Raw genomic sequence first — 20777 nt, 5'->3', positions numbered from 1 at the left:
ATAATTGTTTGGTTTCATGTTACTTTGGATAAAATTCTTAACACCTCTTTCATTCTTGATGTTTACTATTACGCTTCATTAATTTATAGAAAGTTAAGAGACTCAAATTAATGAAATAATATTAGAACATAACATGATTTGAGTATCTCAACTTTCTCTAATTAAAGATACAAGGAAAGGGACATTAACATCCAACCTTAACTACTCAAATACTTCATTTCATGTTGTCTATGGTTACTTCTATCCTTTTGTTTTACCACATTTTTATCATGACATTTCTTTTGCCGAAGATGTGAATAATATATGAAATATATATTATTATTATAGATATGTTCTTAGATTGTAGGACCCAAAAAGCCTTTGGTGAGACACATAAAAATGATGTAAAAGAAATGGAAGAAGAAAATATGGAAACATAAGAAACCACACAATTTGTAAAGATAGATAGAAGCCTACAAAGTGAGTAATTGCATTATGAAGGGATTATATATGTTGTCTTGTATTATGTATGAATCATTTTAAATTGCATTATATAACATTGTAGTTTCGAGAGTCTTTATATATCGTGATCGTAATTATATCAGTCACATTTTTCTACAATTTTTTGTAATTGTAATAAATGTAAGATAATTGTGATTTAAAACATTGATAATAAGAACACTTAATTCTATATTCTAATTCATCAATAAACATGAATTCTCATTTTTAGTTGTTAAATATTTCAATTTAATTGATTGATCAAAATGTATGAAGATGATTTTGACATGCATTTAAACTTGTAGAGAGACCTCTTTTTAGTAAGTGTCATGTTTTGAACTTTCACCTTTCAATCAAGATAGATGAATGATGGAAACCAAACTTCTTTTTGTAATGATACACAATTGGACCGGTCCACTTTACTTGCAGAGAGAAATATCTTCAACAAATATTCTTATATTACATAAGAACAAATATTCTTTACACTTATAAGCTGAAGGGTTTAAATAATAAAATAATAAGTAGGTTCATGATTCGAATTTCATCCATTATAAATATTAATATTTGTTATAAATAGTTGTGAATAGTGAAATGGATGAAGAGTATGAGAAGTGATTGTTTTATATAATTGCCCCTTCTCACATGGCATTAGAAAATCTTGCCGTTTTTCTTGACTTTGTATGTATGTTTTACTTTGATAGGAAAATATATATATTGATGGTGTAATTATCATTACTCTTCAAAAAATAAAGGATGAATGATATATTCATCATGTATAAATATTTATGCACACATATACAAATATTACACTCTTATAATTTTGTTTTTAGTCTTTTGTAATTGTTTTACCCATATAAAATATATGAGCCGATTCATATTTTACTTACAATCTTTTTCAACAATCATGATATTAGACTAAATTTTGGAGGGAATATAAATATACATGCAACAACAAATGGAATTTTGGTGTTGACTATTGAGCTTAAGAAAATAAGAGCTATAATTTTTAGTATGGTGGTAAGTGTTTGATGGAAAAATATAAACTATATTTTGTATTTTTTTTACTATACAGTTTCATTGCTACATTACTTGAAAAGCAATGAAACTAAAATTATAGTCCATGATGCAAAAATTCAAGAATAAATAAAATGATTCAAAGAGTTCTGATAAGGATATGGACTTATACCAAGAGAGAAACTACTTGTAATTACTTCATAATAGATAACATGGTTACACAAGACACATCCACTAAATTCATTATCATGAGATTACAGGTTCAAATCCTAAAAATAGCATCTTCATTTATAGAAGTAAGCTTGTGTACATCTACTCGAAATATCTCGTGTGTTGAAGTACAATAAATGTATCATGTGCGGATGTGAGAAAGGTGTCAAATCTAGTTGTACAGTTGTTTTACTCTTCCATTTTCTCCAAAACTTTAGATACATTAATAAGTCTAAGTTCATTAGATTGATTGGAGGGAAAAAGACTTTGTTGGTGAAGTGACAGAAAGGTACAGCCAAAATCAATTTCCATCTAGACCAACCAAAGTTCATTGCACATTACTCCAATCACAATCAATATAGAGGAAAAGATCACTGATTAATTATTAGTGCAGCAAATAGTAGTTGCCAATAAAAAGCTCAGAAAGCATGGAAAAAAGTTTAGTATAGTTTCCATTTTCTGACTATGGAAAACTACTATGATTCTGGCTTCCATATAGGGACTAACTTAGATGAATGCAGTGATCATTCTCCATTTTTAGTCCCTACACAAATACTACCTCATGTCTCTAACTATGAAGGTGCTGCAAAAAATAAAATTACAAGTGCATCAAAGAGCCATAGTCAAGCAGAAAAAAGGCGAAGAGACCGGATTAATACACAGCTTGCAAGTCTCAGAAAATTGATTCCTAAGTCTGATAAGGTGAAAATTTTCAATGAATCTTTTCTTGGGTAGCATAGTTAATATTCCAAAAAGTAATTTTTTCATCTGATTAGGACAACTTTTCACAACAGCTTATAGTTTTGCATACAACATTGTGTAGTAGTATTATATGTAGAATGAATCACAACAACTTCTTTAGTACTTTGTGCTATAAAAATTGAAGTTGTCTGAAAGTTAGAGATAGATTTCCATGGAACAATTTCCTATAACAATTGTTTGAATAACATTTCAGATGGACAAAGCAGCTTTACTAGGAAGTGTTATAGACCATGTCAAAGATCTAAAGCGAAAAGCAAATGATATTGTAAGTAGTAGAGACTATATAGTTCCAACTGAATTTGATGAAATAACAATTGACTATGACCATGTTCAAGATGAAAAATCCACCACTAAAGTAAACAAATTCAAGGACAACTTCAACATAAAAGCTTCGGTTTGCTGCGATGATCGACCGGAACTGTTCGCCGAACTCATTCAAGTCCTCAAAGGCTGGAGACTCACAGCAGTTAAAGCTGATATAGTTAGTGTTGGTGGAAGAATTAAAAGCATACTAGTGCTTTGTTCTAAGGATAGTGAAGAGAGTGTTTGCATTAGTACTCTAAAACAGTCTCTTAAATCAGCACTCACCAAAATTGTATCAAACTTTTCCATGGCATCAAATTATAGCACTAGAAGTAAGAGGCAAAGGTCTTTCTTTCCTTCTCATTGCCTATAGTAAAATTTTACTGGAATGAAAATCATTTTCTCTTCCCATTTTTTCTTAGGAAGGTCATGTTAGTGGACGGGGATCACCTGTCCTAAATGGTGTCTCGTTCCTTGTCTCAAGTCAATCATATATTAATACGTGGATAAAATAAAAAACTTAAAAGCAAAACGTAATAAAATTGAACACTCTGATTGGCTTGGGACATGTGGGACACCGTTTGAGACAAGTGATCTCCATCCTATGTCAGTGGGTGCAATAATTTGCTTTAGTTTTCATATATGTGTTTTGTCCACAACCTGAAATGTTGGTTTTGTAGTACCAATTAAGGCAAATTTAAAGGGTAGGAAATTAAAAGGAAGTAAAAAAGGTAAATAAAGAAATCATGTCTGACAAAATTGATGCTTCCAAAATAGAGATCCTGGATCCTATATAAAGGGTGAGATTTTATGGGTATAACAAATGTTAGAGATAAGTATGGGTCAGGTTAGATCAAGTAAGGCTTGTCCTTTCCCTGACCTTAAATGCTGGTAGGAGTCATTTTTTTTAATTTGGACTCGACTCTAAACGTGATAAGTAAGTGACTATAGGTCAGGTTGGGTCATGTTTGTCCCTTACCCGGTCCTAAATATTGTATAAATCTAATTTTTGAACTTGAAAATGATTCTGTATTTGATGAGACCTGACTCTATCTAGGTCCAATCATGATCGGGCCTATGGCTAGCAATGAATCGAATCAATTAGGTATTTGTTCGAAACTCGACTATTTATTTAGTTCGACAAACTTGATTCATGAACCAAATGAACCGAACTTAAGTTGTAAATTGAGCTCATTAAACAAACGAGTCGAACTTGAGCTTGATAAAATTTAACTTATTAGATTCATGAATTGACTCTGTATATATATTACTAATGCATTATTTTGTACGTTTATTGTTTTATACCATGACTTATACATTTATATGTATACAACATTTTGTAGTATTTAAAAATGAATTAATTATTTAAGTTATCTAAATTAAACTGAGTCAAACTTCTTTCAAAGTATATGATTACATCTCCTAACCAATATAGCTCGTAGAAAACAAATCTTTAACTTTTTTATCCATCTAGAGATTCAATTAAACTTTACAAAAACAGACCAACATAATTGACAAAACTACCTTGTCATCAAGATCCACTAATTCTGATCACTTTGGATACATTTTTACTTTACAGATTATAAATACTTTAATAGTTTGCATACATGAGTTACATTATTGCCACTCACAATGTTTATTCATACTCCTGAATAAACAATTATAAAATTTAAAAAAAAAATATGACTAGTTTAGTTAGTAGAGAGTGCGTGTACGCTATTTCAAGCATCAGTAGGTCCTCCGTGAATGCATATATAAAGGATAAATAGTGAAGAAACTAATAATATGATAAATCTTGAGAGTTCAAGAATCTAATACGGTTAAGAAATAAAATGAAAATTAATAATAATAATATCTCCAAAACGGTTTTGCATATACTAACACAATAAAGTTTATTCATATACATTGCGAATGTTTTGCTTAAAAATTGTTACAGTTGTGGGCTTTACCATGATCATGGTAAGTCTCATAACCAGTAATTACAAAGGTACTTATAAAATACATTTCCTTACAAATGAGAACAATTTTCTTTTGCATTATCTAATTTGGGGACAAAACCATTTAATGTATGCATTAAAACCACAGGCTATTATGAACATTTACACCAATACCACAAATATTACAGTAAATTATTATATGATTGGTAAGATATAAAAAGGTTGACACTACCTCAAATCATATAAACAATAAACTTCATACGAGATAAAAGTGATTTTGAGGGGAGGTAGTTAACCCTTAGGTTACTCAATGATACCTTAACAATTTCACGTCATCGATTAAATCATTACAAGTCTTTTCATACAAATCTTTTTTTCTATTTGATATTCTACATGACTAGGAAGTAAAATTGCTAGAACATGTTATCAATGTTCATTAATCAAAGCCTAGAGCATTATGAGATTTCAGTTTGTTAGAAAACAGAAATTTTTTAGCATCAATTCCTATTTAGATAATCTCTTAACATTCAAGAGATTGGCACACAGTTTAACACACAAAAACGTGTAAACTGAAATTTCAAAATATAACTGTAAAACAATGCTACTAACACAAAATCAGTGATATGTCATTTCATATCTAATTGTTAAATTTAGATCATTATCCACTTCATTTAGCCATTTTTAAACATTGCAACAGCATCAGCATCAGCATCAGCTACAATGCTCTATCACAATCAAAATACATGCACCTAACCACAATAACAATTTGTATATAACAGAATTCCATATCAACACTAGATTACTACCTCATTTATAGTTATACAATTCTAGAACATTAGAATTCAGGATCATGTGACCTAAAAGTAATTAAGCATGCAGTAGGTTTGATACATAACCTCAAAAAATAATAAATTATAATAAACAAAATTAAAAAATACTCAGATATTAACGAAATTTAATCTGGAGCAGAAACAACATTTATAACTTTAGGCAAGTTCCAAAAGATACAAATAAAATGTATCATAACATCAAACATAAAAAAACAACGCAATACGAAAAAACAAAACTAGGATAGATTGTTATTGTTGGTAAGGAAAACACACAAAAACTACTTGGATCTCTGTCTCATCTTTCGGCGCTTCCTCTTAAGCCTCCTCATACGCTTCTTCTTCCACTGTAAATACAAAACCACACTCTCAATCACAGAAACAACGAAACAAAATCGAAAACGGAAAATAGAAAACGATATAGAAGGAGAATTATTACCTTGGCCCTCATGATTCTCTAGCACGAAACTGAATCTCAGAACGAACCCTAGTTGTTGTAGTAACAATCAAAAGAAGGGTTTCAGCGTTTTATATAGCGAACAGGGAAGTAACCCTAACATGCTTCGGGCTTCAATTTTGAATTAGTGGGCCTGGCCCGTTGGGTTTTTCTTCTTAGCCCAATATTTGGTTGTGGTGGTTTTTTTTATTGTCTACAATTTTTTTTGTTTTTTTACATTTTGAGATTTTTTAAATATAATTAAGAGTATCTTTCACCTTATTGGTAATGAATTAATCTTTCTTAGATATGTAACTGTCACAATAATTAACATTTAACATAATACATGATCATTGATTTTAATTTGAAATAAATTTATCCTATTTATTTGTGAGTATTTGAATAATATATTTTCAATATGATATATATATATATATATATTTTCCTTTATTCAAGACTCAAATTCAAGTATTGCCTATGAAGAAAATCTTTATTGACAGAATTAGTCATACTATATTGTAGATGTTCTTTAATCAAATAAAATCGCTTCCAAGAAAACATTTGATTAGAGCAAAAAAAAAAATAGATTTCAAAACTATACATACATGATGCATGAGACATAAATTGAATTTAGATAGATTAATCAATCATTCATTTCGATGGGATTTTGACTACTATGTTGATAATAAAAAAATTGATTAATTATTTTGTTTTATCTAAAATTTTATTATCATGATTTATCTTCGGAATATTAAAATTTATAAAATATTTATTTGTTTCAGTTAAGAGTGGGCCTATATAACATATAGGAATACGTGCATAACTCGTTAATCTATTTAAAGATTTATTATACTATATAATCTTAAAATGAGTCATTATATATACATTTAAACAGGCTAATAGATTGGTAAGAAATTTGTTGTTCATAATTTTTCCACATGAATAGAATATGGTTGCCTCTATGCTAGGCTTAGGACGTAGTTTTTGTTTAAAGTTTAAACCATAGAGACAATCATGTTTGAACCAGTATCACTATAGATCGTAAAACTCTCCTACGATATGTAATTGGATTTAAGAGAGAGAAAAATACCTATCATTGTTTTATTAAAAGGGAAAAAGGGAGAAAAGAAAGAAAGAAACTACTTATCCTTTGGATTTTGGCCCCCTTATCCTCGAACACAATTCACACAGCATACACTTGATTTTCACATTGAATGCAATTGATGCTGATCGAAGAAAGAACATACCAAGTCGGCAAGTTCATTTTAGAGCAGAACATTATCCATATATACATGGCTACGTTCAATTGCTTCTCAACAATTGTAAGAAAGCAACTTCAAACTTAGCATATAAGAAAGCATAACTCCAATATTCGTAATATCTCCATCACTATAATAGATGCGCAAAAGTTCAAAATAATAAAGGATTTAACATGTGTTTCGGCACATCATAATTGTCATTATTATTGGTAATTTGGGCCATACTTATGGGCCACCTGCCTGCAAATTTCCGACTGGCGGGGTATGAAAAATATGTTCATCCGTCCTAAAATGTTCGTCCAATATTCTTTTTTGCACATAGGCATTTTAAATGGGTGGGCAAGGCAGCCCACGTGTGTCAATGAATAATACAATAAGAAATTTGATATGTCAAGTTTAACAAGAGTAATTCATGTTCTCACTACTTGAATACAACATAGCAATTTTGCGAAATAAATATCTTAGCAATTAACTGCATGTCCGATTTATGCAAAAGAATATGTTATGTTTTGTGTTTTGAATCTCAGTGTCACACTGTGCATCCATGTAATCCATGTAATATCAAGTACGATAACATAAATATTGCAATGTCTTAATAGTAAAAATAAAAAATAATAGACAATGTATAATGTCTTGCAATGTTTCATGTAAGAGATAATTTTTAGTTTTTATTTTTAATAGAGCACTCTGCAAGCTCGCCTTGCCCATATTTAGGGCGGGCGGAGCATGAAATATCATACCCTATTTAAAAACAGACATGTCCATGTTCGCCCTAATTTTGGTCGGCATTGTGAGGGCATAAGCAAAACGCCTTAATGGCTAATACTAATTATCATTGACCTTTTAATAAAAGTAACATTAATATATGATGTGTACTATTCATTGTGCAAAAAAAATATTAAACTCATGAAAAATATTATTTTCACACGCCAATTTGACACTCAATGAAGGGGATAAAAATGTGAAACAAAATTTTTAGAGCAACTTAATTAGGAAGCTAGTTATAAAACATGTAGGTCCTTAAAAAAGAACATCATAGCAACATCTTAATTCAATTTTCAATTTTGAATAACATAAGAAGCAGGACCACGTATCCTATAGTAGGGTAGCCATAGGTGACTCGGAAGAGCAATATCTTGAAGACTTTTATTAATAAATAATTGGTATTGCAAGAAAATTATATGACCTTTTTGTACCCTAGTCTTCCATCATCCAACGTTGGAACTCAACTAAAACCTATTTTTATCAAAGTGATTGAAACATTACTTTATTTTGACAACTAAATATTGTGAAACATCCACTTTCTTGCCCCTATGTCCCATGTGCAATTGTCTAACTAACGTTTATATTTTCAAAACACTTCAAAAAAGACAAAGTGATCAGAAAATTGTAAATAACTTCGGTTTGTTTAACAGATAAAAACAGATTAAGTTTATCGAGATTCACATTACCAATTAATTTAATCCTTAATATTATAAAAATATCAATTTGACACTATCTATTAATTTTTTTCATTACTTTTAATGATATTTTTTACTTTATGGATAATGAACTAATTTCTTTCAGAATGATTGTCCCTCCCGATAAATGTCACTCACATAAATCGAATTCTTAACATTATCTAACGAATTACACCACTAAACTAACGTCTTGTTGATCATTATCTATTAATTTTGTTTCACAAAATTGATGTCAATTGAGTTATAAAAATAAAAATGAAGAACTAAATTAGAATTTATATCATAATATTAAATAGGATTGACAATGAAAGGAATTAAATTGACATTTGTTCAAATTCTATTTGTTATTTAAAGTTTATGAATAACATGAGTTGAAGTTGAACTATAAATTGAACTTTCTTTAAATATTACAGTCCAATTTCATTTTATAGAGTTATATGTACATGACACTAAATAAATGATGAAAAGTGATGATTTTATTGATATTTATAAGATAAAATTCATAGCCCATAACAAAAATGAAGGGCTTAGAATTGGATATGAATTCTAATTGGTGGTTCTTGAATCAAAATGTTAGGAAAAGAAGATTCAACCTTAAGAGAAGATCTACACAATGGACAACTTGAATGATGAATAAGCCATTCATCAACACATTCACAATGAAAACAGTGTTCACACTTTGGCAAAACCTTAACTTTCTCCCCTTCTCTAAACTCTCCCAAACATATACAACACTCGCTTTCCTCCCACGCGCCGCCGTCATCATCCAACGCCGCCTGGTACAACATGATGGGCAGTTTTTTAATCAACTTCGGGTCAAGTCCCTGTGGCGGAGGTGGAGGCGGCGCGTGGCTGGATTGGGCGGCGCGTGTGGTGGAGAAGGTGAGTGGGAGGTGGCCGTAGTAGCGGCAGACCCAGCGCGTGTAGAAGAAGAGAACGGTGATGAAAAGGGAAATGGAGAAGATGAGGATTATGAAGAAAAGGGATTTTCCTCTAATTTGATGATCAATGTCATCTAACTCTGTGTAGTGCCAGTTTAGTAAACGATAATTGTGGCTTGACATGGTGGTTAGAAAAAGGTTGTGATTTAATATTTGCGGCGGTGACGGTGGTTAATGGCGGAGGAAGAGAGATACAACCGCGGTGGTGCATCAGAAAAAGCTAAACTATTTGAGTGGATAATGGAACGAATAAGTGAGAAGTGGATAATCGGGGGCAACTTATTTATAGAAATTTGGGGGTTAGGTCTACTCGCGAATTCGGCGCGTGATTATAAAATAGATTCTTTTTTCCTTTTCATATTTGTTTTAGATTTTAGAAGAAAAAAGCTCAAAAAAAGTGATTGTTAATCTGTTAATTGTAGACAGTAGATCAGCTTTTTTATTTATTATTAATCACCACTTTCCCACTACTATTTAGATTAGATCACAAGAGATTAAAAATCAGAGAAGACACAGACACTATGCAATGGAGAACCGGAGATTAGAGTTTTAGGAATTTTGGAGAAATTAGGGATTGAAGTGTTAGAGATAATGAGAATATTTGTTTTATGACAATTTTACCTATGAATATCGATGAGTTTGAGTTTTTTTGTCATCCCTGATCTATACAAAACTTTCTATTTCGAACAATTTAGTATGATAGTAAAACAATTAGTGAGATAAAATATTAACTTTTAGAGGAATTTTTTAATAAGAGTTTATGCATTTATTTATATATACGAATTACATCTGTTGTCTCACTTTTTATACTACTCTATGTATCATCAACTCTTATTGATTGAAAAAAATTATTTAAATTAAATTGTAATTATTAAAGATTTTTTTGGCCAATTACACCTCTTGATATATAGAGTAGCACAAAGCTGTGGGACAACAGATATACTGAGTTATATATATTATATTGTGGTTTAATTTGAGAGTGCCATTATTTAATATGATTATGGAGCATAGAATATATGCTTGATTATATTTTTGGACCTTCATTTTTTTATAATTGTATGACTTTCATCTATTAGTTAAAATACAAACTTACTTATGTGGTTAATAATATGTTCATTAGCATAATAGCATCCAAGTAACTTGTTGACAAAACTCCTAATATTAGTGTTGAGTACTAACTAGTGCAAAATTTCTCTCCGTCCATTATTTTCAAGAATTCATCAACTTATTGTTATTGACCCTATTAGTTTATTACTTTAATACTTCCTTGATATTAGTTATAAGCACACAAAAATTACCAACATTTTTTCTCAAAAATATAAGAAGATTTAATTATCTTTACAACTCTTGAAAGTAATTTGTGGATTTATTTAAATGTGAAGTCTTATATTAAATACAAGGGATGAATAGAAGAACTTATAAGTAGAAAATGGTCATAAAACTTATGACTTAAGGTTTTACTTCAAATTATGATATCTCTTACTTATGATTCTTCAGTCTTCTCATATTGAGTAACAAGTAACAATAGAACTTCCAGATTGTTAGAGACTCATCGGTCATGGTATGGTCCAACGGGGTTAGGATCCTCTTCAGTACCAGAATGTGAGGCCCAGATTTGATGTCTCTTACTTATTACTTTTCACCCTTCTTATATTCGGTAACAATATAACTCCTCGATCGTTGGAGACTCATCGGTCATGGTATGGTCCAACAGGATTAGAATCCTCTTCAATACTAGAATGTGAGGCTCAGATTTGATTTCACCATTTATAATAATATTTTCTCTAAAAATATTTTAAAATCTATAAAATCACATGTCACAATATTATATGGTACTGGATCCTCCAATAATTAACCGGATCTATTTTCTTCCAACAGATATATTAGACATATATTAGACAGCAGATTTAGCTTGGATGCATAAATGCATTGTACACAAGCAGTTCAATATAATGAAAGAACTGTTTGGTTATGACTATTATATTTTGCATAAATTATGTGAATGATAACACGCAATAAATTCTATTTACCAAATCATTCATAATGGGTCAATATTGTTACATATAGAAAATTATTTTATTTAGAATTTAGTTAGTGGTATTTTATTTTGAGTTTATCTATAGTTTATATTTATATTGTTACTAGAGTTTATCTTTAATTTAAGTTTATAGTTAGTTGTTTCTTACGTTTATCTATATACCCTCTTATTTATTATGGGAGCATATTTAGTGTTCTATTTTTATATCATTTCATGTACCATTAATTCTAATAAGTTGAGAACAAATTATTTAAGTTAAAATGATATTATTAAAATATTTTTCTGGTCAATCATACCTCCTGGCCATGGAGTGACACAAAATAGTGAGACAACATACGTATTTTCATTTACTATTGGAGTTTAACATCATATCGTCTATAGTAATTTCTGATTATGTAATAAATTATTTGGACTAAGTCATACTTGAGTTTGACCAGTTCTTACCATACTAAACTTTATACATGGTATTAGAGCGGTTTCATCATTCGTGCCTGTTTGGTCACTATTCTACTGTCCATATGCCAGAAATTTGGAACTCTGATTAGTCATCTCCGTTTGTTTCGTCACCTTATTGTTAGTATTAATTTTTTCTTCAACCTAATAATTCCAAATTTCATGCAAAAGTCATCCAAATAAACAAATACCAACATGCTCCATACAAAAATATATTTTCTTCGTTTTATATATAGTGGTTTCTTGTCCAACTGATGATCATTTAGATAATATTTTATCTCCAAATTATAAATAATATGAGCACTAACTTCTTTTCTCATCGACAGTCATTTCAATCCTGATTATTTTACCAAGTTCTCTTTCCATCAATGACCATTTCGGTGATATTCTTTCTCTCATTGACGAATTATGTTAATGATGATTTCATTTTTCATCGACAATTATTCTAATGGTGATTATTGTAGTGATTTCTCTTTCCATTAACAATCATTTTAGTGCTTCACTTTTTCTCAACGATAAATTTTGTCACCAATAAATTCTTTTCTCATTGGTGACCATCATTCCATGATAGGTATACGAATAGATTTCGCAATTACAATACATCTCGTCCATATATAATTAGTTTGATATTTTCATTTTGAAAGGAATTCTTATGACAAGCTTACTAATTTTTAACTTAATGGGTATGTTAGATATATTTGAATTGATACAGCATGAACTTATTTCTCAAATACAAGAGATAATTCTTTTATTAGGTTATCTACAATCATAAATGCTTACATTGACCTAAGAGTGACAAATGAGTGGATTTGGATGCTAATGGATGAATTTGGATTTGGATGTTAATGGATGGATGAAAAATTATCCATCAATCCATATAAATTTATTTAAACTATATTTTAAGTAATCTAATTCGTCCATATCCAAATTTAATGGATAAATTCCAATTCATCTATGACTTCATGTTCATGAATTCGATGAATGAATATTCAATCCATTTGATTGTTTTTATTTGAATTAAAAACACTATTAAAGAAAATCATTATTATAAAAACTAATGTCTCAATAAAACATTTTTAAAATTAGTTTTAATAAAAAATGTGACTTTTTGAATTTTAAAAAGTTAATATTGTGCCAACATGCAATGTCTAAGGTTCTATCGGTAAAGTGTTTAATAAATACTTATAAAGTGTAATATTTATGCATTGTTATTGTAAAAATTTATATATAATCATTACACCATCTACTATTCATTTAGATTATTTTTTGAAAGAGTCAATGATAAATAAGTATAAATGGATGTATCAAACTCATACGCTATTAGTTCAAATATTGTTTCTCATACTTATATATGTTTTTTATTTCATAATAAACTTTTAATATTAACTATATTCACATATTCTATAATTAATATCATTTTAATAAAATATTAAAAGCAATAGTGAAAATGATTGATGAATTTGTTTGAATTTAATTTTTCATTGGAATGCATCTATTTAAATTCATTAACTCTAATAAATGAATTCAAATAATTTTTCTTTTTTAGATAAATTATAGATTGTGAATATTTTTATCACCTCTACTTTGACATTGTTAATGTCTTGTACTATATATAAGAATAAATTCTTAGAGTTAATGATGTAAACCTATGAAACAAATGTGAAAGCATTATGGGGTCAGAGACTAAGACACTATTGGCATGAAGCTTCATGCCTCTTAGGTTTGTCCCATTCTCCAACTCCAAGATATGGGTATAGATATGAATAATAGTCAAAGCGTTTTCCTTTTTGGCTGGTTTCTTATTTTTAGTGTAAGGATTTAATTTTAAACCCCACAATACACATTTTGAACCTCAAATTTTATTCATAACTTTGTTTATATATATTTTTTTGATAAGGAATCAATTCATTTCGTGTTATGTATCTGTCTTTCATCTCAATAAGTATCGTTCACATGAATTAAACATTTGACTTAGTATGATATTTGTGGATCCATTAAACCTTATACAACTAGATTTATACATCAATCCTAATATTTTATAGGTCTAATGTGAGAAGAAATTTGTGTATGTAATTTAAATATATGAAATTTGAATATCAAAGTTCAAATATATTGGGGACTCAAAAAACAAATTGTGATAACAAAAAGTAAAAATGAATACTCATTTGTATATCAAATAATTTAATTATGTAATATTTTTAAGATAAGATATATCAAATGATGAGAACATAATATACTCTTTCTTTTCAGGTTCGACTATTGTTACTTATTAGGGATTTGAGTCCAATATATTTTTTATAGGACAATATTCTTGATGAATATTAAATAATCTCATACTTTTCTCACTCGAGAAAAATCAAAATATCAAAGGTTCGATTCATGACAGTGACATTTGTTGAGAGATGCAACCATACATCCTGAATGAGATTAATTCATTACCCATAAAGTAATGAGATACCTATTGTAGTACTAAAAACATCAACTATATAATAATATAAAACAAAGATCATTTTAATAAATAAAATATTGAACAAATTTATGAATATAATAATAATTGATAGCATAATACATCTTAAATAAAAATAATAAAAATAATAATATACTTATCATACGAAAGATAAAATTAGTTATATATGTAAAATATTTGGTGCCCAACGCATTTGCTACACACTCACACTGACTAACATAATGTTGATTTAGTAGCGTAAGATTTTACTAGATCCCCAAGATAATAAAAAAAGTTGAATTCCTGACACGGTACTTGTTGGGATGGACAACACGCATCCCGAAAGAAATAATTCTTTATCAAAAAAGGTGAGAGAATACTCGGACTATCCACCCTTGCCTAATTGGTTATGCATGGGTAAGGTTATATAGTTACATATGTTTTTTTAAATAACATAGACATAATTATAGCAAGGTTACGTATATGTTATGAGGTTCAAAATGTATGTTGTCGGATTAAAAAGGAAGCTCCCTCTCATAGAAGTTGAAGGGTGGCAAAGGAACCACCGCGTGTCTAACTTTCCAACACAGAAATGGGTCCAATTTCATGACAAGATACTCTGTCCCAAACAAACTCTATTTTCGTGTCCCTAACCAAACATATTTCTTAAAATAATATAAAATATTAATTTATGTTTTTTATAAAAACAAATTTCAATAAAATAATTTATTTTGATTGGTTTGGTACACCATTGGAGACATCAATAGATACATATCCTCTTCCCCAATTTCAATGAAAGTTAGGCTTAATTACCTTTCCTCCTAAAACTAGATAGGGACATAGATATTAAAAAATGGTCATATATACAACTGACTTTGGAGAAACGTTACTATTAATTGTACATATGGCACTGACTCAAAAGTAAGTAACTTATTACCCAAAAGAAATACTACACCAAAATATGCTAAGGCCCACAATATCCACTATAGATTTTGGCATGAATACTTTCTTCTTTCTTTCTCATGGGTACAAAGAGAGAATACTTAAAATACAATAATATTTTATTTATATATATATATAATATATATATATATATATATATATGAGAAAAATGTATGCACATATCGTGTATGAGTTTTATATATTATCATTATATTATCTATTATTTATGTTTAAATATCATTTACTCTTCAAAAAATAATACAAATGAATGATGAATTATATATTGGCCGTGTATACATCTTTACACTGAAAATACATTCTTTATATATTTCATCAGAAAAAGATGTATATACCGATAGTGTAATTGTTTTTTACACTGTCACTACATCATCCAACGTTCATTTCTAATTATCACTGACTATTAAATAAAAATAATACAAATATATGATGAGTAATACATTAACTATATAATTATATTTACCATTTCAATATATAGATATTACATTCACATTCGGTCTATATACACCACCAAGATACAATTATGTTTATATTGAGTGGTGTTCTATACAACCGTTATTGATCTTACTATAAGAAGGAATTAGGTCCTTTGAGCAATTTTTTTAATTTAAGTATCAGTTTTATGAGAAAATTAAATTCTGGAATAACTTTGCCACTTTGATTTTCTTAACTTGACTTTTGATTTAGTTGAAATTAAATGTGAATACTTAGGACCCAGACCAAAAATAGGTGTCCCATTAATTCGAGATCATATTTCATTAGGCACGGCTCCTCACAAAAGTGATATTATCTTTTATCAAATTCTCGTTACTTTATTGTGAGCTTGATATAACAAGAGAACCAATTACTTAGCTGAATTTTCTTTGGCCTATTAATACTCATATATATTTACTACTGATACTGACGTTGGTTCAAGTGGTACATGTTTGATTCTCCTTAAGCAAGAACCCGAATTCGAGTCTTGTGGATAAAAAATGTTCGTTGGGAAAGTTAGCCCCACATACTGTGGATGTTCCTGTCCTCGGACATGATTGCTTCCAGTGCGATGATACATGTGGAAAACAAAAAAAATACTCATATATATTTAATATATATTTAAAGCATTAATACTTTTAATTAACAACGTCAAAATTTGTTTGTGATATTTATTATACTAAGAGCAGTTTTTATTTAGAAAAAATACAAATTTTCTAAGAACTACATGGATAAACATACAAAAATATATGAGCCATTAGTAATTTTAGTCTTTCGATATTTGGAGAACATGACATGACTGTATTTCACTTGAATATGAATATTTTGTATAATAATATCCACTTTATTGAATATTGCACTTTAGAAAATATATACAACAAAAAATAATACGACCCAACAAATAACCAATGGTGTACCACTTAAAAGCATATAATCGAAGAATCAATGACCTCGATTTATTCAAACCATCATTAATTTTGAATATAGTTTGATGCTTTGATCAATAATTTTGGATATGTTTAAATCCAATGGTATGACACTATGCAATAGTTTATCGGTGAGTGAGTATTTTAAACTTTTTATGTAGATGTGGTGGGTCATAGTTAGAATGGTTGAATATTAATTTAAAGATTATTAAGCATGCAATATAATAAAGTTGGGTGTTAAAGTACACAAGATTAATGAACATGTCTCTTTGGAATATAATCCACATTTTTCCTTGGATCACGGATGCTCCATACCTCAATGTGTCAGGTTACGATTACGAAGTTATCACTAAAATCGATAATTTGCAATGGATGAGACCCTCACCAATGTTATTTGTTATCTTTTTTGCATAACCCTTAGAGCATGTATCACGTTGTGACCAATATTTCCTACCTTCAAGATCTGATTTCCACTACTTATCAATTACTTTCACTTTTAAGCCAATTATTTAGGATTTTTTGGCAGAAGTGTAGTTTAATGTGTAGAATTCAAATTGCAAAGAAGATAGATAAGACATAAAATGTTTGTTAGTGTATATTGGAGAATTATTAGAACTATAAGGAAGTGTGTCTTTTAAGTTGTATCCCACAATCGTAATTATAATATTATTATGATTTAGAAAGTGTGTGTATTTTAACTATAATATTATTATATATTGTAATTACAATATTCCAACTATATTGACAATATTTTCCCTAAATTACAGTAAATACATTATAATTACAAGTGTTAGTGCAATTTAAAACATTCAAGAGATTGTATACATTATAATATTTGTGAAGCTTTCGCCATGCAAGTGTGACATGCAAGAGAGGAGTTATGAATATAAATAGGATGGTTTAACTTGTACCTAAATTTTTTAATAAATATAGAGGTTTTGCTAGTTTAGAATATTAACCTCAAGCTGTGGTATTTGTTAAGTTTGTGCAATAACTATTGAAGAGAAAGAGGTAAAGAAAATGTTTTTGTGAATGGGCATATCCATTAAATTTATTTTTAAAGAATATCTTTATATATCATTTATAATTTATTTAATCTTTGGTTCAATTAATATATTAATATTATTAAATATTATTTTCAATCCCATGCAAAGCACATGTAGTTTACACTATTTAATATCTAAAAAATGATATTGTTTATCGTGTTAATAAGAAGTATTAATATTGCATATTCTCTAAATTATATATATATATGATAAATCTTGTCCTTACAAATATAAAAAGAATTGTTATTGCTCAAACAAACCTTTATCTCTTTGCCTTTTTCTCTTGAACAATTATTGCTCAAATTTAGTAATTGTTCATAGCTTGATGTGGTTAAGATTCTAAACTACCCAAACCTCCCTAATTAACTTTTTAGGTACAAGCTAAACCATTTTATTTCTATTCATAACTTGTCTCTTGAATGGCACAATTTCTTGGCCATAGCTTCACAAAACAACTTAAACAAACTCCAAGGATATCTTAACCACTTCACCCTATATAACCACTTCCTTGAGCTTCTACTTCTCCATTATACACTAGCAAACATTTTGTTAACTATCTTTCTTCTCTCTAATTAATTTGAACTCATTTAAGAATGGTATCATACATCATGGCTTCTAAACATAACAATTCCATCCTTGGACGCATTGTTTTGGCTATTCTTATTGCAAGCTTTTTCACTCCAAACTTAACATATGCCGAAAAATCCAAGATAATGGGCTTTGAAATGAATGCAATTGATAAATGTTGGAGATCAGATCCAGAATGGAGGAAAAATCGGCCACAACTTGCTACATGCTCTGTGGGTTATGCCGGAAAGATGACAAATAACATTGGTGAAGGCCTCATTCATTATAAAGTTATTGATCCTAGCGATGACGCTATAAACCCTAAACCTGGCACCTTGAGGTATGGAGCATCTGTGATTCAAGGGAAAGTCTGGATTACATTCGAAAGAGACATGCTAATTCAGCTGGTGAAACCACTTCTCATTAGTAGTTTCACAACCATTGATGGTAGAGGATTTGACGTCCAAATTGCTAATAATGCATGCTTAATGATCTTTAAGGTAATAATCATCAATTCTTAATATTGCAAATCAAGCATTAAATATTTTCTACAAGTACTAAAATCAAAATGACCATATTTTATATGGATTAAAAATTTAGTATAGTTATTTTTTAACCTTCTTTATATACACGTATGTAAATAAATATCTAATGAATTATGTCCTCGTCTCGATATAAAAAAACAAAAATCACCCATCTAGCTACAACTTAACTTGCATGATTTGCATTATAAATTATGTTTTTTTCCTACATTAATTACCACTTTACAAATCACAATTAATATCTTTGCTTATAGGCTACGAACATAATAATCCATAGCATTGGGATTCATCATTGTAAATCTCAAGCTCCTGGGATAGTGATTGGTCCTAATGGAAAGGTTATGCCCTTGGGTCAAGTAGATGGGGATGCGATTCGTTTGGTTAGTGCTTCAAAGATTTGGATTGATCATAACACACTTTCTAATTGCGAAGATGGTCTTCTTGATGTCACACGGGGTTCCACTGATGTAACTATCTCTAATAACTGGTTCAAATTTCAAGACAAGGTTATGCTTCTTGGACATGATGATGGATATGTTAGAGACCAAAACATGAAGGTTACTGTTCTATACAACCATTTTGGACCTAATTGCAACCAACGTATGCCAAGGTAATTCATTGTTTAATTGAGAAACTAAAAATTCATATGAAAATTTAGTGATTTAAGTTACACCTCACAATTGCAATTAATTAATCATAAATAAAATAATTTGGTTTTGGAAGTCTCGATAACAATATTGTGATTACAATTATGACTATATTTCCCACAATTACAATGTAACCATAACAACGACCACAATCATAATTTAAAATATTGCATAAATGTATCATATGATATTAATTTGAACTAATTAAATTAAAAAACTTGTAGGATTCGTCATGGATATGCACATGTAGCAAATAATTTTTACTTGGGATGGTTGCAATATGCCATTGGTGGAAGCACAGAACCTAGCCTCAAAAGTGAAGCAAACCTATTTGTAGCACCAACATCAGGGAGAAAGGAGGTAATCCATTTTAGTAATTCGAGTTCAACTAGTTAATGAGTAGTGTAAATGTGCAAAAGCCACAATTGTGGTTGATGTTGTTGCAATTTTGGTCATGATATGATTGCGGAAACTCCAAAACTGTAATATTAAAGTCACAATTGTGATTGCGAAGTATAATTTAAAATATATGTGTATATATAAAATGATTAACTATTATTTTCCTAATAATATAATGTATGTAGATCACATGGAGAAAAGACAATAATCAAAATAGGAATGGAGGGGAATTTCATTCAATAAATGATATTTTCGAGAATGGAGCATCTTTCATAGCTACAAAAGGTGGAAAGGTGCGAAAGCCGAATTATACCAAAGAACAAGTTTTTATAGTTGCTGATGCCAAATCTGTGAGATCATTGACACGAGCATCAGGTGTATTACGATGTGGAAAAACTATATGCTAAATTTATATATAGATTAGTGATCGATCTTGAAGCAAAATTGGCATCATCAATATATGATTTTAAGACACTAAATGATGAGGACTTTTCCTCCTGATGTATTGTATCTCCATTGAATTCTAAATTAAATTTGATTTACAATCCTTGTATCATGAAAAATATAAGTTTTTGTTTGTTATGATTTTCAATTTTTCATAGTGTTTCTATGTTTTGTGGTACACAATACATCATTATAGCTAAGATTTCTAA

The 20777-nt window shown here is 29.3% G+C and overlaps 3 protein-coding genes and 1 long non-coding RNA gene across 4 annotated transcripts; 2 read left to right on the top strand and 2 right to left on the bottom strand.

The window, feature by feature from the left end:
* Window positions 2069–3199, top strand: LOC109327838 (transcription factor bHLH51-like). Its single transcript, XM_019561010.1, has 2 exons — window positions 2069–2403; window positions 2657–3199. Exons 1-2 carry the CDS (start codon window positions 2167–2169, stop codon window positions 3137–3139), a joined length of 720 nt encoding a protein of 239 aa, XP_019416555.1. The 5' UTR covers window positions 2069–2166; the 3' UTR covers window positions 3140–3199.
* Window positions 5658–6101, bottom strand: LOC109327823. Its single transcript, XR_002105351.1, has 2 exons — window positions 5970–6101; window positions 5658–5877 (listed from the first exon to the last, which is right to left on the bottom strand). It is a non-coding gene; the product is annotated as an uncharacterized LOC109327823 (long non-coding RNA).
* Window positions 9146–9953, bottom strand: LOC109327509 (RING-H2 finger protein ATL66-like). The gene has a single exon (XM_019560684.1). The coding sequence runs from the start codon at window positions 9747–9749 to the stop codon at window positions 9213–9215; it is 537 nt and encodes a 178-aa protein (XP_019416229.1). The 5' UTR covers window positions 9750–9953; the 3' UTR covers window positions 9146–9212.
* LOC109327627 (probable pectate lyase 4) lies at window positions 18468–20531 on the top strand. The gene is made up of 4 exons (XM_019560802.1): window positions 18468–19036; window positions 19333–19688; window positions 19950–20085; window positions 20310–20531. The coding sequence occupies exons 1-4, from the start codon at window positions 18563–18565 to the stop codon at window positions 20529–20531; spliced, it is 1188 nt and encodes a 395-aa protein (XP_019416347.1). The 5' UTR covers window positions 18468–18562.

This window comes from Lupinus angustifolius, chromosome LG15 (assembly GCF_001865875.1).
Source record: "Lupinus angustifolius cultivar Tanjil chromosome LG15, LupAngTanjil_v1.0, whole genome shotgun sequence".
Taxonomy (NCBI): domain Eukaryota; kingdom Viridiplantae; phylum Streptophyta; class Magnoliopsida; order Fabales; family Fabaceae; genus Lupinus; species Lupinus angustifolius.
This window is presented reverse-complemented; position numbering and strand designations above follow the sequence as displayed.